Raw genomic sequence first — 18,830 nt, 5'->3', positions numbered from 1 at the left:
ATTTAAGATAAATCCAACTTGCCGAAATAGGTTAACCAGACAAGGCCCTATTTTCAAAGTGAAAAAAGGGAAATAACTGGGAAATATGGATGACACAGTTATATAACTTGGCAATATCATGTACTTTGTATTGATAAGTAAGTGTGGAAATTACAAAGCCATTAGTATAGATAGAACTTAAGATATTTCCAACTTGCCGTTTTAGGTTAACCATTATTCATTTTCTAAGTGCTGAAAAGGGCAATAACTTGGTAAATATGAAAGCCAGAGTTATGTAACTTGCCCAGATCATGTACTTTGTATTGATTAGTAAGTGTGTAAACTAAGAAGCCATTGGTACAGGTAGAACTTAAGAAAAATCCAACTTGCTGTTCTAGGTTAACCTCGTACAGACAGACGGACGGACGGTTCAATCACTATATGCCCGGGGGCATAAAAATCAACAAAGGGCCATAATTCTGTTAAAATTGGTCGCAGCGAAAATTCCTTCCTTAACTATCATCTACACATTAAGGTTGTTAATCCCTGGAAGTTTAAGCAAAATCTGCCATCCGGTTTAAGAGGAGTTGCGTTCACAAAATTTCTACATAGTATATAGTGAAAAAATCAACAAAGGGCCATAATTCTGTTAAATTTGGTTGCAGCGAAAAGTCCTTCCTTTACTACCATCTACACATTAAGGTTGTTCATCCCTGAAAGTTTAAGCAAAATCTGCCATCCGGTTTAAGAGGAGTTGTGTTCACAAGATTTTGGGACGTACGGACGGACGGACAAGTGCAACGCTATATGCTCCCACACATAGTGGGAGCATAAAAAGTCACACGTTGGCAAGTGTAACAAAGTTCAGCTGACAACAACAAGTTGGTAATGTATAATAAGGTGTAACAATCAACTGACAAGCTACAATACCTCTTTTAACACCTTGCGGCTTTTGTTCACGGCTCTATGATACGCACGCTTGACTGACCAAGTGTCAGTTTAACAGGTACTGATTGTATAGAAAATAACATGTTTGGTTTCCAATTTTATTGTATAGGAGTCGAAATACGAATTTTTCGTTATAAAGGATTATAATAACGTTAAAAAATTGGTTCCCAATAATTCACTGTTGTTATTTGAATTTGTCAGTATAATGGATTCTGATGAATTTAGTCCTGACTGTAATCAAATTCAAGGACTTTTCAGCAATTTTTTCATTTTTAAGCACTTTTTAAGAAAGGAACTCAAATTTAAGAACTTTTAAGACTGTACTAACCCTGTATATGTTAACTCCTAAGATAAGTATCTCAATAATTACAGGTACAGGAGATACCTCCCTTCTGTACTTCCTGTTACTTTCATTTTTAACATGCATTCTTGCCAATAGAATTTTAGTTTTTTTTTAAATACATTAAAATAGAAATATATTTTTATGCTCAAAACATCGCCCTTTTAAATATCAAATGTTTACACTTCTATTCTTCAAGCTTGTGTTTTGACACACAAGCGTGTTTTTATTTTGTTGCGAGGAAATTTGACAGATGAATTCTGAAAGTGATGCGTATTTTAGATTTTCAATGCGTATTTCACGCTGATACACATGCAATCTGGAGCTCTGGATAATGAATGTAAACTGATGATGACGGAATGACGGAACAAGGTAACACTATATGCCCCAGCCATTTTATGGTGGGGGGGCATAACAAGAGGGCCATGATGGCCCTGAGGTCGCTCACCTGTATATAGGCCCCCCCAACCACCCCCCAACATTGCAGGGCCAATTTAACCCAAGGGCTTTTATTTGCACAAATTCGGTAGACACCCATAAGAAGATGTTTCATGCTAAACATCTAAGCTTTAGCTCATTGGGCTTTTTAAAAGAAGATTTTTTTTAAGTTTTTACTATACACATATAGTTAAAAACAATGACACCCATGGGGCCTGGCCAGTTTTGACCCCAGGGCTTTTATCTTAACAAACTTTGTAGACACTTACTAGAAGATGTTTCATGCTTAATATCTAAACTCTAGCTATTTGGGTTTTTTCAAAGATTATTTTAAGTTTTTGCTATACACATATAAAGAAAATCAATGACCCCTGGGGCGGGGCCAATTTTGACCCTAGGGCTTTTATTTGAACAAACTTGGTAGACATCCATTAGAAGATATTTCATGCTAAATATCTTAGCTCTAACTCTTTTGGTTCTTTAAAAGAATATTTTTTAAGTTTTTACTATATACATATAGGGAAAATCAATGACCCCCTGGGGCGGACCCAATTTTGACACCGGGGCTTTTATTTGAACAAACTTGGTAGAACCCATTAGAAGATGTTTCATGCTTAATATCTTAGCTCTAGCTCTTTGGGTTCTTTAAAAGAAGATTTTTTAAGTTTTTACTATATGCATATAGGGAAAATCAATGACCCCCCGGGGCGGGGCCAATTTTGACCCCAGGGCTTTTATTTGAACAAACTTGGTAGACACTTATTAGAACATGTTTCATGCTAAATATCTTAGCTCTAACTCTTTTGGTTCTTTAAAAGAAGATTTTTTAAGTTTTTACTATATGCATATAGGGAAAATCAATGACCCCCCGGGGCGGGGCCAATTTTGACCCCAGGGCTTTTATTTGAACAAACTTGGTAGACACTGATTAGAAAATGTTTTGATGCTCAATATCTTAGCCATAGCTCTTTGAGTTCTTTAAAAGAAGATTTTTTAAGATTTTACTATATGCATATAGGGAAAATCAATGACCCCCAGGGCGGGGCCAATTTTGACCCCAGGGCTTTTATTTGAACAAACTTGGTAGACACCCATTAGAACATGTTTCATGCTAAATATCTTAGCTCTAGCTCTTTGGGTTCTTTAAAAGAAGATTTTTTAGTTTTTACTATATGCATATAGGGAAAATCAATGACCCCCGGGGCGGGGCCAATTTTGACCCCAGGGCTTTTATTTGAACAAACTTGGTAGACACTCACTAGAAGATGTTTCATGCCAAATATCTAAGCTCTAGCTCTTATGGTTTTTTAAAAGAAGATATTTAAAGTTTTTTCTTTCGGTTGCCATGGCAACCAGAGTTCTACATGGAATTAAATTCTTTGAACAATTTTTAAAGGTGACCACCAAAGGAACATTCCTGTGAAGTTTGGATGAAATTGGCTTAGTGGTTTATGAGGAGATGTCATTTAAAGTAAAAGTTTACGGACGGACGACGGACGGACAACGGACGGACGGACGCCGGACGAAAAGCGATCACAAAAGCTCACCCTGTCACTTTGTGACAGGTGAGCTAAAAAGTCTAGCTAAAAATCAAGCAACATTTAGACTTTTGCCCTTGAAGTTGAAGGTCATATATGAATGAAGGTTAAGTTTAGTCTGGTCTACTTTAAGGTCTTGTTCCAAGGGTTGTTGGGGCTATTTATGAAGACAATACATCTAGAACTTAAACAAGAGCTGTCACAGGAGACAGCGAAGCTCGACTAATAAAATACTGGACGCAGTAAGGAGGACAAAACTATGAAAGAAAAATCAATTATGTATAATTATGTATTAAGTTATAGTAAAAAAATAACATTTGTTAACATAAATTCCAAGATCAAGGGGAATAATTATAGAAATAGTCATGCAAGAGTTATGGATCTTGCCACACAACATTTGTGTAATGATAAGAAATATATATTTGAAGTTTGAAGTAGATACCTTAAAAAGTAAAGAAGTTATTATATTTCTTAAAGAAAATCCTAAGTTCAAAGGGAGATAAATTTGTAAATATTGCTTCAAGAGTTATGAACATTGTCACATAAAATGTAATTAATGATAAGGAATAAGTATTTGAAGTTTGAGGTAGATACCTTTAAAAATAAAAAAGTTAAAATAAAAAATAACATTTTTCTAGTAAATAAATCTAAGTTTATGGGGAGATAATTCTTGCAATATTGGTGCTAGAGTTATGAACCTTGTCACATAAGATGTGGATGATGATCACGTAAATATATTTGAAGTATGAAGTTGATCCTTTAGAAATAAATAAGTTACAGTAAAAAATAATATTTTTTATGGAAAATTCTAAGTTCAAAGGGAGATAAATCTGAAAATATTGGTGCTAGAGTTATGAACCTTGTCACATAAGATGGGATGATGATAACGTAAATATATTTGAAGTATGAGGTCGATCCCTTAACAAATAAAGAAGAAACAGTAAGAAATAGTATTTTTTTTGAGGAAAATTCTAAGTTCAAGGGGAGATAAATCTGAAAATATTGGTGCTAGAGTTATGAACCTTGTCACATAAGATGGGGATGATGATAAGGTACATATATTTGAAGTATGAGGTCGATCCCTTAAGAAATAAAGAAGTATCAGTAAAAAATAGTATTTTTTAAGGAAAATTCTAAGTTCAAGGGGAGATAAATCTGAAAATATTGGTGCTAGAGTTATGAACCTTGTCACATAAGATGTGGTTGATGATAAGGAACATATATTTGAAGTTTGAAGTTGATACTTTAAGAAATGACAAAGTTATAGTGAAAAATATTTTACTGCACCAAAACTTTAATCTAAAATCTGGACGCGGACGCGGACGCCGGGGCGAGTAGGACAGCTCTCCATATACTTCGTATAGTCGAGCTAAAAATTATGATTAAGAGTTTGGGGACGGCAAGAGGAAACATGACTGTAACTATACCTCTATTTTTAACTCTCTGTCATCTGTAACATACGCAATTCTTGTTAATACTAATGTATCTATTTAATGCATTTAATAACTTATGTTCACAACCCAATACTATCCTTTACCTTAACCTTTTCCCTCATATAAGCGTGTTTCGACGGCTTTTTGTCCCCCCCCCCTTTTGAGGCCTCAAACAGTGAAAAAATGCCCTATTTTAGGCCCCAAACACTGGTTTTCATTTGAGAAATGTTGTTAAAAAAAGTGACCACTTTTTCGGCGCCGTCCTCCATCCAAATGTTACATCAGGGGGTTGCCAGAAGGGGGATGTGCCCCCTTGTGTTTTGGGGGTTTGAAGGGGGGCGGATTCCCCTCATCGCCAAGAAAATTTTGGACATGTGATAGGCTAAAAATGGCCTCAGGTCGATCTTAGGGTAACTAGTAACCGACGCTGAAAAGCCTTTTACTCTATCTCAATTCATTGAGTCGCACTTTGAAATCAGTTTTGATGGAAAAAAACAATGCAAAATAGTGATTTTTGGCAATTTTGAGACGTCCCCCCGCTGCCATGGTAACAGGAAATTTACGATTGAGCATGCTGTTACAGAGGCTATGGTGTAGTCAACATTTGTGCCAAGTTTCATCAGTATTGAAGCATTTTTCATAGTTTCATAGCAGTTTGAACTTGTTACAGGAGGCCATTTTTCGCAATAGTTCATGGGGTAAAAGGTTAAACAGTCCACAAAATTCTCTAATGTTAATCATCAAAAGTTTAAATCATCCCCTATCAATATTTTTAACTGCATCGTTGGTACAATTGCACGTCAAAGAAGTAATCGAGTGCTTTAGTTTAACTTACTAAAACTATAAGTATATTAATAATGAAGACCACTGAAATATTTGTGTTGAGCCCCTTAATATTTAGAACCTAAATAGTGATAAATATACATACAATGTCTCTCAAAGTGTGGCAGTGCTCGGTCCTCAAACCCATTGGGTACACGTTTACCACTGATTGCCTGCTGACCAACACATGCTATCATCTGGGATATATTGATAAATGATCCTGCATTATAGAAATAAGAATAATTACATTTTCACCGCTATCTGATTATAAGCATATTATCAAAGTCTAAAAAGAAGAACCTAGTAAACTTATTGAAAGTGATAAGCCTTTTCCACCAGTATATACACTGCAAGTCTGACCTGGCTCTAAACTGCTGGCTGACTTATTAAAAGTTTCAACAAGAGCCACCACCGGAAGGGGGCAACGCTTAACTTTTTTACTTTTTCTAAAAGCAAACGTATGGTTTAAACAAATCTTTAAACAAGAGGACCAAGATGGCCCTAGATCGCTCACCTGACCCATCGTATTACCTAAACAAGCATTCTGACCAAGTTTCATGACAGGTGGGTGAGTCAAAAATGTGACCACTAGAGTGTTAACAAGGATTTTTCCATATTTGAGCAGTGTGACCTGGTTTTTAACCCAAGGTGACCCATATTCAAACTTGACCTAGAAATCATCAAAAAAAACTTTCAGACCAATTTCCAGGATACTTGGATCAAAACAGTAGCCACTAGAGTGTTAACAAGATTTTTCTATTTTTAGCCTCTGTGACCTAGTTTTTCATCCAAGATGACCCATGTTCGAACTCATCAGAGCAATTATCTAGACAAGCATCCTGACCAAGTTTGATGATAATTGAGTCAAAAATGTGACTACTAGAGTGTTAACAAGGTTTTTCCATATTTGGGCAGTGTGACCTAGTTTTTAAACCCAGGTGACCCATATTTTAACTTGACCTAGAAATGGCCAAAAACAAACCTTCAGACCAATTTCCAGGATATTTGGATCATAACAGTAGCCACTAGAGTCTTAACAAGATTTTTCAATTTTTAGCTCCTGCGACCTAGTAATTCATCCGAGATGACCCATGTTAAAACTCATCCGAGCAATTACCTAGACAAGCATCCTGACCAAGTTTGATGATGATTGAGTCAACAAGAACCGGTTGAACCGGGTGATGCTCCCCGAGAAAGTTTTGGACACAGGAAAGTATAAAAAAATGAACAAAGGGTAAAAACTACAAAATAAGGCAAGGCGGAGTTATGTTTTTTTGCACTGCGCTTCTATTCAATGAGATCTATCTATCTATAAAGTTTCCTGATGATATCTCTTATAGTTTTAGAGTTATGTCCCGGGTAAAATTCAAAGTGTCAAAATGAACAAAGGGTAATAACTCCAAAATGAGACAAGACTTTGTATAGGTTCTTTAAGCATTGTAGTTCTATCCAATGATATCTAGCTACCTACACAGTTTCATGTTGATATATCTAATAGTTTTAGAGTTATGTCCCGGACAAAAGTCAAAAAGTAAAAATAAACAAAGGGCAATAACTTCAAAATAAGGCAAGGCAGAGTAATGATTCTTTAGCACTGCACTTCTACCCAATGAGACCTATCTATCTACAAAGTTTCATGTTGATATCTCTTATAATTTTAGAGTAATGTCCCGGACAAAATTCAAAGTGTCAAAATGAACAAAGGACAATAACTCCAAAAGTAGGCAAGACAGTATTACAGTCTTGTGTTCTGCAAACCTACTTAATGAGATCTATCTACCTACAAAGTTTCATGTTGATACCTCTTATAGTTTTAGAGTTATGACCTGGACAATGTTCAAAGTGTAAAATAAACAAAGGGGGATAATTCAAAAATTAGGCAAGACAGAGTTACTTTTCTTGTGCACTGCACACCTACTCAATAAGATCTATCTAACTACAAATTTTCATGTTGATACCTCTTATACTTTTAGAGTTATGTCCCGGACAAAGTTCAAAGTGTAAAATAAACAAAGGGGGATAATTCAAAAATTAGGCAAGGCAGAGTTACTTTTCTTGTGCACTGCACACCTACTCAATTAGATCTATCTACCTACAAAGTTTCATGTTGATACCTCTTATACTTTTAGAGTTATGACCCCGACAAAGTTCAAAGTGTAAAATAAACAAAGGGGGATAATTCAAAAATTAGGCAAGGCAGAGTTACGGTTTATTGTGCACTGTACACCTGCTCAATGAGATCTATCTATCTACAAAGTTTCATGTTGATACCTCTTATACTTTTAGAGTTATGTCCCGGACAAAAGTCAAAGTGTAAAAATAAACAAAGGGGAATAATTCAAAAATTAGGCAAGGCAGAGTTACGATTCTTGTGCACTGCACACCTTCTCAATGAGATCTATCTACCTACAAAGTTTAATGTTGATACCTCTTGTTGTTTCAAAGTTATGTCCCGGACAAGAAAAGCGGATGGACGCACGGACAAGGCGGCGACTATATGTTCCCCCGAATTTTTCAGGGAGCATAAAAATGTGACCACTAGAGTGTAAACAAGTGTGACCTTGACCTTGAAGGTAGGGACAGGGGTCTTGGATGCGACTTGTTGTCTTAATGTGGTAGACATTTGTGCCAAGCTATTTCAAAATCCCTCAATGTATGACAAAGTCACAGCCTGAACACAAATGAAGTGTGGTCGCACAGACAGACAGATGGACAGACAGACAGACGCTGCCTCCCTTCGGGGGCATAAAAATCTTCAGCTGATGCATTATCAGCATGTAATTTATCAATAGCAATTGTTAATATTAAAGAACACAAAAGAAGACTACAAAGGAGTGTGTGGAAAAGATCATCGCTGCAAAAACAATTCGAGTATGGTCAGTACTCCACTCTTTTGGAAGAACTAAATGACTGAGCAGTTTTATTCTCATAAACTTGAATGGGGAAGCATCAACACAGCTCTACACCATTAAATAAATAGAGGATATTGAAGGTGTGTAAGTTCAATAATGGATTTATTGAACAATTTGAATAAAATTATATTATGCAAGCCCCTGGCGAGCATAATATCATTCTAATAACAAGTTTAACTAGAACTATCGCTGAATGCGATTCATACCCCCACCAATGTCCTTGACAGAAGACAACTTGGAAAGATGGTTAAGGGAATAACTTAAGTGACACAAATACATAAAAAGAAATTATCTCTGGTGAAAAAAAGACTAATTGTACAGGTAATAGTAAAAATATCTATTATCAAATCATGTTCGAAACAGTTACAAATAACCTTTCATTTTCCCAATATACTAAACTTTTTATAAGTCAATTTTTGACCTTCAAGTGTGGCCTTGACCTTCAGCTGGCACAAGGGTAAGATGGGTTCTGCACATCGCCCAATTGGAGTGAACATTTGAGTAAAGTTTGAAGAAAATCCTTCCATTAGTATAGAATTTATAGAGCGGACACAACATATTGTCTAGTATTGATTGTATGTAAATTTAAAGACTTAAAAAGGGGCATAACTTTGTCAAAATCCAATACAGAGTTATGAAACTTGACCTGCATATCGTAATTGTGACACCTCATATATCTTTTAAGTTTCAAGCAAATACTATGCTAGTTTCCGAAATATTCAAGAACATGTTTTAATCTAAGAACATTTTCTAAGTCAATTTTTGACCTTCAAGTCTGACCTTGACCTTTAGTCTGCACAAAGGTGACATAGATTCTGCACATAACCTTGTTTAGGTGAACATTTGAGAAAAGTTTGAAGAAAATTCTTCCATTAGTATAGGATTTATAGAGCGGACACAACATATTGTCTAATATGTGATTGTATGTAAATTTGAAGATTAAAAAGGGGCATAACTTTGTTAAAATGCAATACAGAGTTATGAAACTTGACCGGCATATCTTAATTGTGACACTTATTTTAAGTTTCAAGCAAATACCTTTCCTAGATTCAGAAATATTCAGATATATGTTAAAATTAAAGAACATTTTCTAAGTCAATTTTTGACCTTCAAGTGTGACCTTGACCTGAAGCCAGCAAAAGAGTGACATGGGTTCTGCACATAACCTTGTTGAGGTGAACATTTGAGCCAAGTTTGAAGAAAATCTTTCCATAAGTGTAGGACTTACAGAGCGGACACGACATACTGTGTAATATTTGATTGTTTGATATTTGACCTTCAATTGTGACCTTGACCTTGAGCTGACACATGAGCAACATGGGTTCTGCACATCCCATTGTTGAAATGAACATTTGAGCCAAGTTTGAAGAAAATCTTTCAATTAGTGTAGGACTTACAGAGCGGACATGACATATTGTGTAATATTTGATTGTTTGATATTTGACCTTCAATTGTGGCCTTGACCTTAAAATGACACATGGGCAACATGAGTTCTGCACATCCCCTTGTTGAGGTGAACATTTTAGCCAAGTTTGAAGAAAATCTTTCAATTATTGTAGGACCTACAGAGCGGACACGACATACTGTCTAATATATGATTGTGTTTGATATTTGACCTTCAATTGTGACCTTGACCTTGAGCTGACACATGGGCAACATGGGTTCTGCACATCCCCTTGCTGAGGTGAACATTTGAGCCAAGTTTGAAGAAAATCCTTAAAGTGGTATAGGAGTTATAGAGCGGACACGAAAATGGAGACGGACGGACGGACCGACCGACCGACGCGACAAAGCGAATCCATTATAGCCCCCCCCACATTTTGTGGTGGGGGTATAATAAATTCAGTAATGAACCTACACGAATATAATATTCTATTTATCACATACCCAAAACTAGAACTCCGCGAGTCGGATGTGTCGCCTTGTGAACAATATAGTTTAGGAGAAATGGCCAGGACAAAAATGAAATATGAAAACTAACAAAGGGCAATAACTCAAAAAAACAAGAGGGCCATGATGGCCCTGAGGTCGCTCACCTGTATATAGCCCCCCCCCCCTTCCGGCCAATTTTTACCCAAGGGCTTTTATTTGTTTATTTGAACAGACTTGGTAGACACCTATAAGAAGATGTTTCATGCTAAACATCTATGTTCTAGCTCATTGGGTTTTTTAAAAGAAGATTTTTTAAGTTTTTACTATACACATATAGTTAAAAACAATGACACCCCTGGGGCAGGTCCAGTTTTGACCCCCGGGCTTTTATTTGAACAAACTTTGTAGATGTTTACTAAAAGATGTTTCATGCTTAATATCTAAACTCAAGCTATTTGGGTTTTTTCAAAGAAGATTTTTAAGTTTTTGCGAAACACATATAAGGAAAATCAATGACCCCCGGGGCGGGCCAATTTTGACCCCAGGGCTTTTATTTGAACAAATTTGGTAGACACCCATTAGAACATGTTTCATGCTAAATATCTTAGCTCTAGCTCTTTGGGTTCTTTAAAAGAAGATTTTTTAAGTTTTTACTATATGCATATAGGGAAAATCAATGACCCCCTGGGGCGGGGCCAATTTTGACCCCAGGGCTTTTATTTGAACAAACTTGGTAGACACTCATTAGAAGATGTTTCATGCCAAATATCTAAGCTCTAGCTCTTTGGGTTCTTTAAAAGAAGATTTTTTAAGTTTTTACTATATGCATATAGGGAAAATCAATGACCCCCTGGGGCGGGGCCAATTTTGACCCCAGGGCTTTTATTTGAACAAACTTGGTAGACACTCATTAGAAGATGTTTCATGCCAAATATCTAAGCTCTAGCTCTTTGGGTTCTTTAAAAGAAGATATTTAAAGTTTTTTCTTTCGGTTGCCATGGCAACCAGAGTTCTGCATGGAATTAAATTCTTTGAACAATTTTTAAAGGTGACCACCAAAGGAACATTCCTGTGAAGTTTGGATGAAATTGGCTTAGTGGTTTATGAGGAGATGTCATTTGAAGCAAAAGTTTACGGACGGACGGATGACGGACGGACGCCAGACGTAAAGCGATCACAAAAGCTCACCCTGTCACTTTGTGACAGGTGAGCTAAAAAACACCTTTTTATCAAAGGGCCATAACTCGGCCAAAAATCATTCAACCGTATTACCCGTGCAATATGCGCAAGGACTTGAGCTACAGATCAATCCTGTAAAGTTTTATTGAAATTGCATTAGCGGTATAAGAGAAGTAGTCCGGACAAATTTTAAAAATAAAAATTATTAAAGGGCCATTACTCTGACAAAAATCATTGAACCGGAAAATGCTGACAATATGCACAACTAGACTTGGTACTGATCATTTCTGTAAAGTTTGGATGAAATTGCACCAGTAGTTTATGAGGAGTAGTCCGGACAAGTTTTGTGACGGACGGACGGACAGACAGACGGACAATCAGACGACGGAGAGGTGATCCCTATATGTAGCCACTAGAGGCGACACAAAAATGCAGAATACCGGTTCTTGTGCACTGCACTTCTTCCTAATGAGATCTATCATACTATGAAGTTTCAAGTCCATAGCTTTTGTACTTTCGGAGAAATGGCACGGACAAAAATAAAGTATGAAAATTAACAAAGGGTAATAACTCAAAAATTAGGAAGTGCAGAGTATCGGTTCTTGTGCACTGCACTTTTTCTTAATAAGATCTATCATCCTATGAAGTTTCAAGTCCATAGCTTTTGTACTTTCGGAAAAATGGCCCGGACAAAATTAAAGTATGAAAATTTACAAAGGGCATAACTCAAAAATTAAGAAGTGCAGAGTACCGGTCCTTGTCCACTGCACTTCGGGTTATTGAAAGAAGCATGCGTACCAAGTTTGAAGTCTTGACTTATGATGACTGAGTTATGCTCTGGACAAGCTTTAGGGTACGCCGACGCCGACAAAAGTAACCCCTATATGTCACAATAAAAACTGTTTAAAGTGAAAAAGAACTAGAGCTATCACTGAAGGTCATTAATACCCCCAACAGTAACCTTGACTGTTTGAAAAATAAGTGGTATGAAGAAAAATTTGAACTCAACCTATAATTTATGAAGTTTCAACCGTTGACAAAGAATTATTTCAATTAATTGCAATCCCAACCCGATGATGGTCTTCATATAAGCTTGCTTTCCACTAGATTTGATAATATCTCATTCTTAACTCTATTTATTGTCCGAGAACTGTTTTTCTATTTTAAGTAACAGTGACCCTTGACCCTCAAAATGCAATCCAAAATCAGAGTTTCCACATAAGGTTGCTAAATACCAAGTTTGATTACAATAACTCATTCTAAACTAATATTATGTATATTGTGCAAAAACAATTTTTCTTTTTCTAGTAACACTGACCTAGTGGACCACAGGGGGCCCAAAAGCAATACCAGCCAGTGTCTTCACATAAGCTTGCTATATATACCAAGGTTGATTTCAATATCTCATTCCAAACTATAGTTAATGCCTGGAATTTTTTTTTTCTATTTCTAGTTACAGTGACCATTATACCAGGGGGTCCTAAAGCAATCCCAACCTGGGTCTTCACAAATTTGGAGATACCACAGGTAAAAACTTAACCACAAGGACGCTGAAGCCAATGCCAACAAATGGGTGACTGCATTAGCTTGCGTATTCTGCAAATAGTCAAGCTATAAATTCGAAGTGTCTACGAACTCTGCTCTACCAAGATAAACAACAAAATTATTTTACTAGTTCTACAACATTTTTTCTTTTGCAAATTTTTTTTCATGGTGAAGAATTTCCTATCCAAAGAAACTTTGACAGTTATTTAGCTATTATCTCATTTAAACTAAAAAAATTGTCGAACCCTTCTTATCATGATCAGACTAAATTTACCTTTAGAGCCACAAACAGCCATAGTAAGTGGACTATTACTGGTGTGTAACTCACGTAGACAAGCTTTTCCTGCATGATCTCTTATGACTGACAGCTCTCTCAATATCACAGCCTGTAAGATAATATTGTAAGTATATTCTTCCAAATTAAACCTATATTTCCGTATTAACAAGAGCCAGTTGAACCACTCTGGTGATGCTCCCCGAATAGGTTTTGAAACAGGAAGGTATACCTCTTTTAGTGTCAGAGTTATGTCACAGACAAAGTTCAAAGTGTAAAAACAATCCAAATGTTGTGCACGACACATTGTCTCAATATGGTGATCATTTCTGTGAAATAGTTGTAAAATCCGACTTCAAATAACGAAGTTATGGGCAGGACACGATTTTGCTGCAAGGTCATGCTGTGACCTTGACCTTCAAGGTAGTGACCCAAATGTTGCATGCGACAAGTCGATTCAATATGGTGATCGTCTCTGTAAAATAGTTGTTAAATCCGACTTCAAGTAACGAAGTTATGGGCCGGACACGATTTTGCTGCAAGGTCATGCTGTGACCTTGACCTTCAAGGTAGCGACCCAAATGTTGGGCGCGACACGTCGTCTCAATATGGTGATCATTTCTGTGAAATAGTTTTAAAATCCGACTTTCAATAACAAAGTTATGGACCGGACAAGAATTCGGGACGTACATATGTATGACTATAATTATGCTCCCCAAATTTTTCAGGGAGCATAAAAACACAAACAAGATTGCATTTGTTAACAAGAGCTGTCACAGGAGACAGCGAAGCTCGACTAATAAAATACTGGACGCAGTAAGGAGGACAAAACTATGAAAGAAAAATCAATTATGTATCATAATGTATTAAGTTATAGTAAAAAAATAAATTCCAAGATCAAGGGGAATAATTCTAGAAATAGTCATGCTAGAGTTATGGACCTTGTCACACAACATTTGTGTAATGATAAGAAATATATGTTTGAAGTTTGAAGAAGATACCTTAAAAAGTAAAGAAGTTATTATATTTCTTAAAGAAAATCCTAAGTTCAAAGAGAGATAAATCTGTAAATATTGCTTCAAGAGTTATGAACATTGTCACATAAAATGTAATTGATGATAAGGAATAAGAATTTGAAGTTTGAGGTAGATACCTTTAAAAATAAAAAAGTTATAATAAAAAATAACATTTTTCTAGTAAAAAAATCTAAGTTTATGGGGAGATAATTCTTGCAATATTGGTGCTAGAGTTATGAACCTTGTCACATAAGATGGGGATGATAATAACGTAAATATATTTGAAGTATGAGGTTGATCCCTTAAGAAATAAAGAAGTAACAGTAAGAAATAGCATTTTTTGAGGAAAATTCTAAGTTCAAGGGGAGATAAATCTGAAAATATTGGTGCTAGAGTTATGAACCTTGTCCCATAAGATGAGAATGTTGATAAGGTACATATATTTGAAGTATGAGGTTGATCCCTTAAGAAATAAAGAAGTAACAGTAAGAAATAGCATTTTTTGAGGAAAATTCTAAGTTCAAGGGGAGATAAATCTGAAAATATTGGTGCTAGAGTTATGAACCTTGTCACATAAGATGTGGTTGATGATAAGGAACATATATTTGAAGTTTGAAGTTGATACCTTAAGAAATGACAAAGTTATAGTGAAAAATATTTTACTGCACCAAAACTTTAATCTAAAATCTGGACGCGGACGCGGACGCGGACGCCGACGCCGGGGCGAGTAGGACAGCTCTCCATATACTTCGTATAGTCGAGCTAAAAATGCTATGCCACCGCATTAATACAAGACTAAACAGTAGTGTAGGAACAGAAAATATATTTTTTTTTTTCTATACAACTGAACTTTGAAAAATGCACTTAAGTCCAGTGAATTTAGTTGTCAAGGTCATATATCAAATGGCCTAAATGTCATGACTGTACACCAAAGGACAGGATAGATTTTAGTCACAAGAAGATTTTTTAAGTTCACTATATATTCTTTATAACACAAATACACACATGCACAGGCAAGGGCGTAGCGCCCATTACGCACAATACGCAATTGCGTATAAAAAAATTCGGAAGGTAAAAAAATAAAGTTGAGAAAATCTAAGTTTTAATGATTTTATCGCTATAATATAAATCTAGATCTCCATTTCTGTTTACAAAATATTTTGTTGCGTCATACTGTTTACTAGTGTAAACTATGATTGCGTCACTCTATTATTAATTATCGTAATATATTATGTGCAATAGGAATTTAAGTTTCTCGTTAACTCGAAGCATTTACAAACTTATTGCACAGAGATAAATGAAAAGCAGCATTAATTTATTTACAATTTAGATAATAACTTATCGTTGGTTAAATTCTCAGAAAATAAAGATTATTAAGACTTTTCTTAAAGATTAAGACAAATCCTTTCTATATCGTTCCTTTGGAGTAGCTATATTTTAAAACGACTTTAAATCTTTTAAGTTTTAGATCAAGATTTTAAAAATCATCAACTCGGGGCAAAATTTAATTTTTGGTGTGTTGTTAGTTGTCAAAATGAAAAGAAACATCCGCCAAATTCCAGGACAAGCGACACTGTTCATGGTCCTAAAACAGGACCCTATTCAAGTCGATAATGAATCTGACCAGGCAGAAACAAAACAGAATTCACAAGACCTGGCATGTGAACCTCCTGTGATCAGCAAATCAGACGCCAGTGTCGCGTCTCCTTCTCTCCCTTCTTCTTCTCCGTCCACCTCCTCCTCTTTGTCTTCCCCTGCTTCTTCTCCCCTCGTGGCTAAAAGTTCCGTGGGAGCACGATTCCTGGATATCGGAAGTGTTGATATCAGAAGCCGACTAAGAATGCCAGATTCTAAAAAAAATGTTGTCCTCACCGAACGGTTCGAGCCACATACAGGTTGGGTTGCACCTCTCAGAGAACTCGAAAAAGGGCAACAAGTAGGCGAGTGCCGGACTGTGTGTTTGAGCAAGAGAAGCACCCATCTACTTAAAGTACATCCTTTTATTTAATGGGGGTATTTTGTGCTCCATGTTTTGCCTTTAATGCGTCTGAAAATGTGCTTGTTGCTTGTCCGTTGATTGACTGAAGCAACGCTAGAAAAGTCGTTGATGGGCACACACACTCAAAAGAACACATGAATTCCATCACAAGAGCTTCTTCTTCTTCTTCGGGTTCGGATCAACGGCCTATCGGCAGAAAGTTCAAAAGAACAGAGAGGCGTTAGCAGCCATTAAGGCCACATTTTTGTTGGCAACAAGATATATCTATGAGTAAGTCCGTTAATTTCTCATCACCGCCTGAGGAGACCTATGGGGTGATCTTTAGACCATTTAATATCTCGTTGTATCTGGTAATTTCCCTACTTTCTTACGATGATATAGAAGTGTTCTCAGAGTATAATTTTTCTTGTGCATTTGGAAATAATACATACACTTCGATAAATAAGACTGAAGGCTTAAGAAAAGCCGTTCTTTCCAAACTGATTTGATGAGAAATGCTAAAAAGACTTGTTATCTGGTTAAATGCGTTTTACAATTGAACGGGCATTCATACATAAACCAATTTCATGATCTGCATCACATGGAAAAATTTTTGTGTATGTTTATATGCACGTGTAAAATAAGAAAACTACAAGGAATGCACTGCCTTTTTCTTCACAAATCTGTTCGAAGTTATAATGAAATAAGTTAAAAAGTAAAACGAGCAGCTATATGTTTATCAATTTATGGGGAAAAAATTACTTGAGAATGCTCCATGCTTTACTTGCAAAAGTTGCTTCAAGACATGCCAGAGTCCACGATTTAACATCTAATTTTTCAAAATTTTCCAGCGGGACGGCCAGCCGCCCTCTCGGCACTTCGTACCTCGCTTTGCGTATAATTTTTCAAGCCCTAGCTACGCCCGACAGGTACACACGCACATTCACACAAACACATACATGTGAATTGCTAAATGCCACAGGCGTCAAATTTTTTAGGGACACACACCCTGCAGGGCAAGAGACCCGCCAAATTTACTCGCCCATCTTAAAATGTATTAGCTGGACAAAATTTGTAACAAGAGGGCCATGATGGCCCTGAGGTCGCTCACCTGTATATAGGCCCCCCCCACCCCCAGGCCAATTTTTACCCAAGGGCTTTTATTTGTCTATTTGAACAGACTTGGTAGACACCCATAAGAAGATGTTTCATGCTAAACATCTAAGTTCTAGCTCATTGGGTTTTTTAAAAGAAGATTTTTAAAGTTTTTACTATACACATATAGTTAAAAACAATGACACCCCTGGGGCAGGGCCAGTTTTGACCCCCGGGCTTTTATTTGAACAAACTTTGTAGATATTTACTTAAAGATGTTTCATGCTTAATATCTAAACTCTAGCTATTTGGGTTTTTTCAAAGAAGATTTTTAAGTTTTTGCTATACACATATAAGGATAATCAATGACCCCCCCGGGCAGAGCCAGTTTTGACCCCAGGGCTTTTATTTGAACATACTTGGTAGACACCCATTAGAACATGTTTCATGCTAAATATCTTAGCTCTAGCTCTTTGAGTTCTTTAAAAGAAGATTTTTTAAGTTTTTGGGGCGGGGCCAATTTTGACCCCGGGGCTTTTATTTGAACAAACTTGGTAGACACTCATTAAAAGAAGATTTTTTAAGTTTTTACTATATGCATATAAGGAAAATCTATGACCCCCTGGGGTGGGGTCAATTTTGACCCCAGGGCTTTTATTTGAACAAACTTGGTAGACATTCTCTAGAAGACGTTTCATGCCAAATATCTAAGCTCTAGCTCTTTGGGTTCTTTAAAAGAAGATTTTTTAAGTTTTTACTATATGCATATAGGGAAAATCAATGACCCCCCGGGGCGGGGCCAATTTTGACCCCAGGGCTTTAATTTGAACAAACTTGGTAGACACTCACTAGAAGATGTTTCATGCTTAATATCTTAGCTCTAGCTCTTTGGGTTCTTTAAAAGAAGATTTTTTAAGTTTTTACTATATGCATATAGGGAAAATTAATGACCCCTTGGGGCGGGCCAATTTTGACCCCAGGGCTTTTTATTTGAACAAACTTGGTAGACATTCACTAGAAGATGTTTCATGCCAAATATCTAAGCTCTAGCTCTTACGGTTCTTTGAAAGAAGATTTTTTAAGTTTTTACTATATGCATATAGGGAAAATCAATGACCCCCGGGGCGGGGCCAATTTTGACCCCAGGGCTTTTATTTGAACAAACTTGGTAGACACTCACTAGAAGATGTTTCATGCCAAATATCTTAGCTCTAGCTCTTTGGGTTCTTTAAAAGAAGATTTTTTAAGTTTTTACTATAAGCATATAGGGAAAATCAATGACCCCCTGGGGCGGGGCCAATTTTGACCCCAGGGCTTTTATTTGAACAAACTTGGTAGACACTCGCTAGAAGATGTTTCATGCCAAATATCTAAGCTCTAGCTCTTAGGGTTGTTTAAAAGAAGATATTTAAAGATTTTTCTTTCGGTTGCCATGGCAACCAGAGTTCTGCATGGAATTAA

At 36.4% G+C, this 18,830-nt stretch overlaps 1 protein-coding gene across 1 annotated transcript in view; it reads right to left on the bottom strand.

Moving 5' to 3' along the window:
* LOC132751566 (DNA-directed RNA polymerase III subunit RPC1-like) overlaps positions 1–18,830 on the bottom strand; it is a gene marked incomplete at its 5' end in the record, with an annotated part of 259,988 nt that overhangs the window by 149,734 nt on the left and 91,424 nt on the right. The window contains 2 exon segments of the mRNA XM_060741739.1: positions 5,605–5,718; positions 13,281–13,392. Of these exon segments, the coding sequence (XP_060597722.1) occupies positions 5,605–5,718; positions 13,281–13,392 (226 nt within the window).

Source organism: Ruditapes philippinarum, unplaced genomic scaffold, assembly GCF_026571515.1.
Source record: "Ruditapes philippinarum isolate M1 unplaced genomic scaffold, ASM2657151v2 ctg540_1_1_1_1, whole genome shotgun sequence".
Taxonomy (NCBI): Eukaryota; Metazoa; Mollusca; class Bivalvia; order Venerida; family Veneridae; genus Ruditapes; species Ruditapes philippinarum.
The sequence above is the reverse complement of the archived record's forward strand: the minus strand, read 5'-3'. Positions and strand labels throughout refer to the sequence as shown.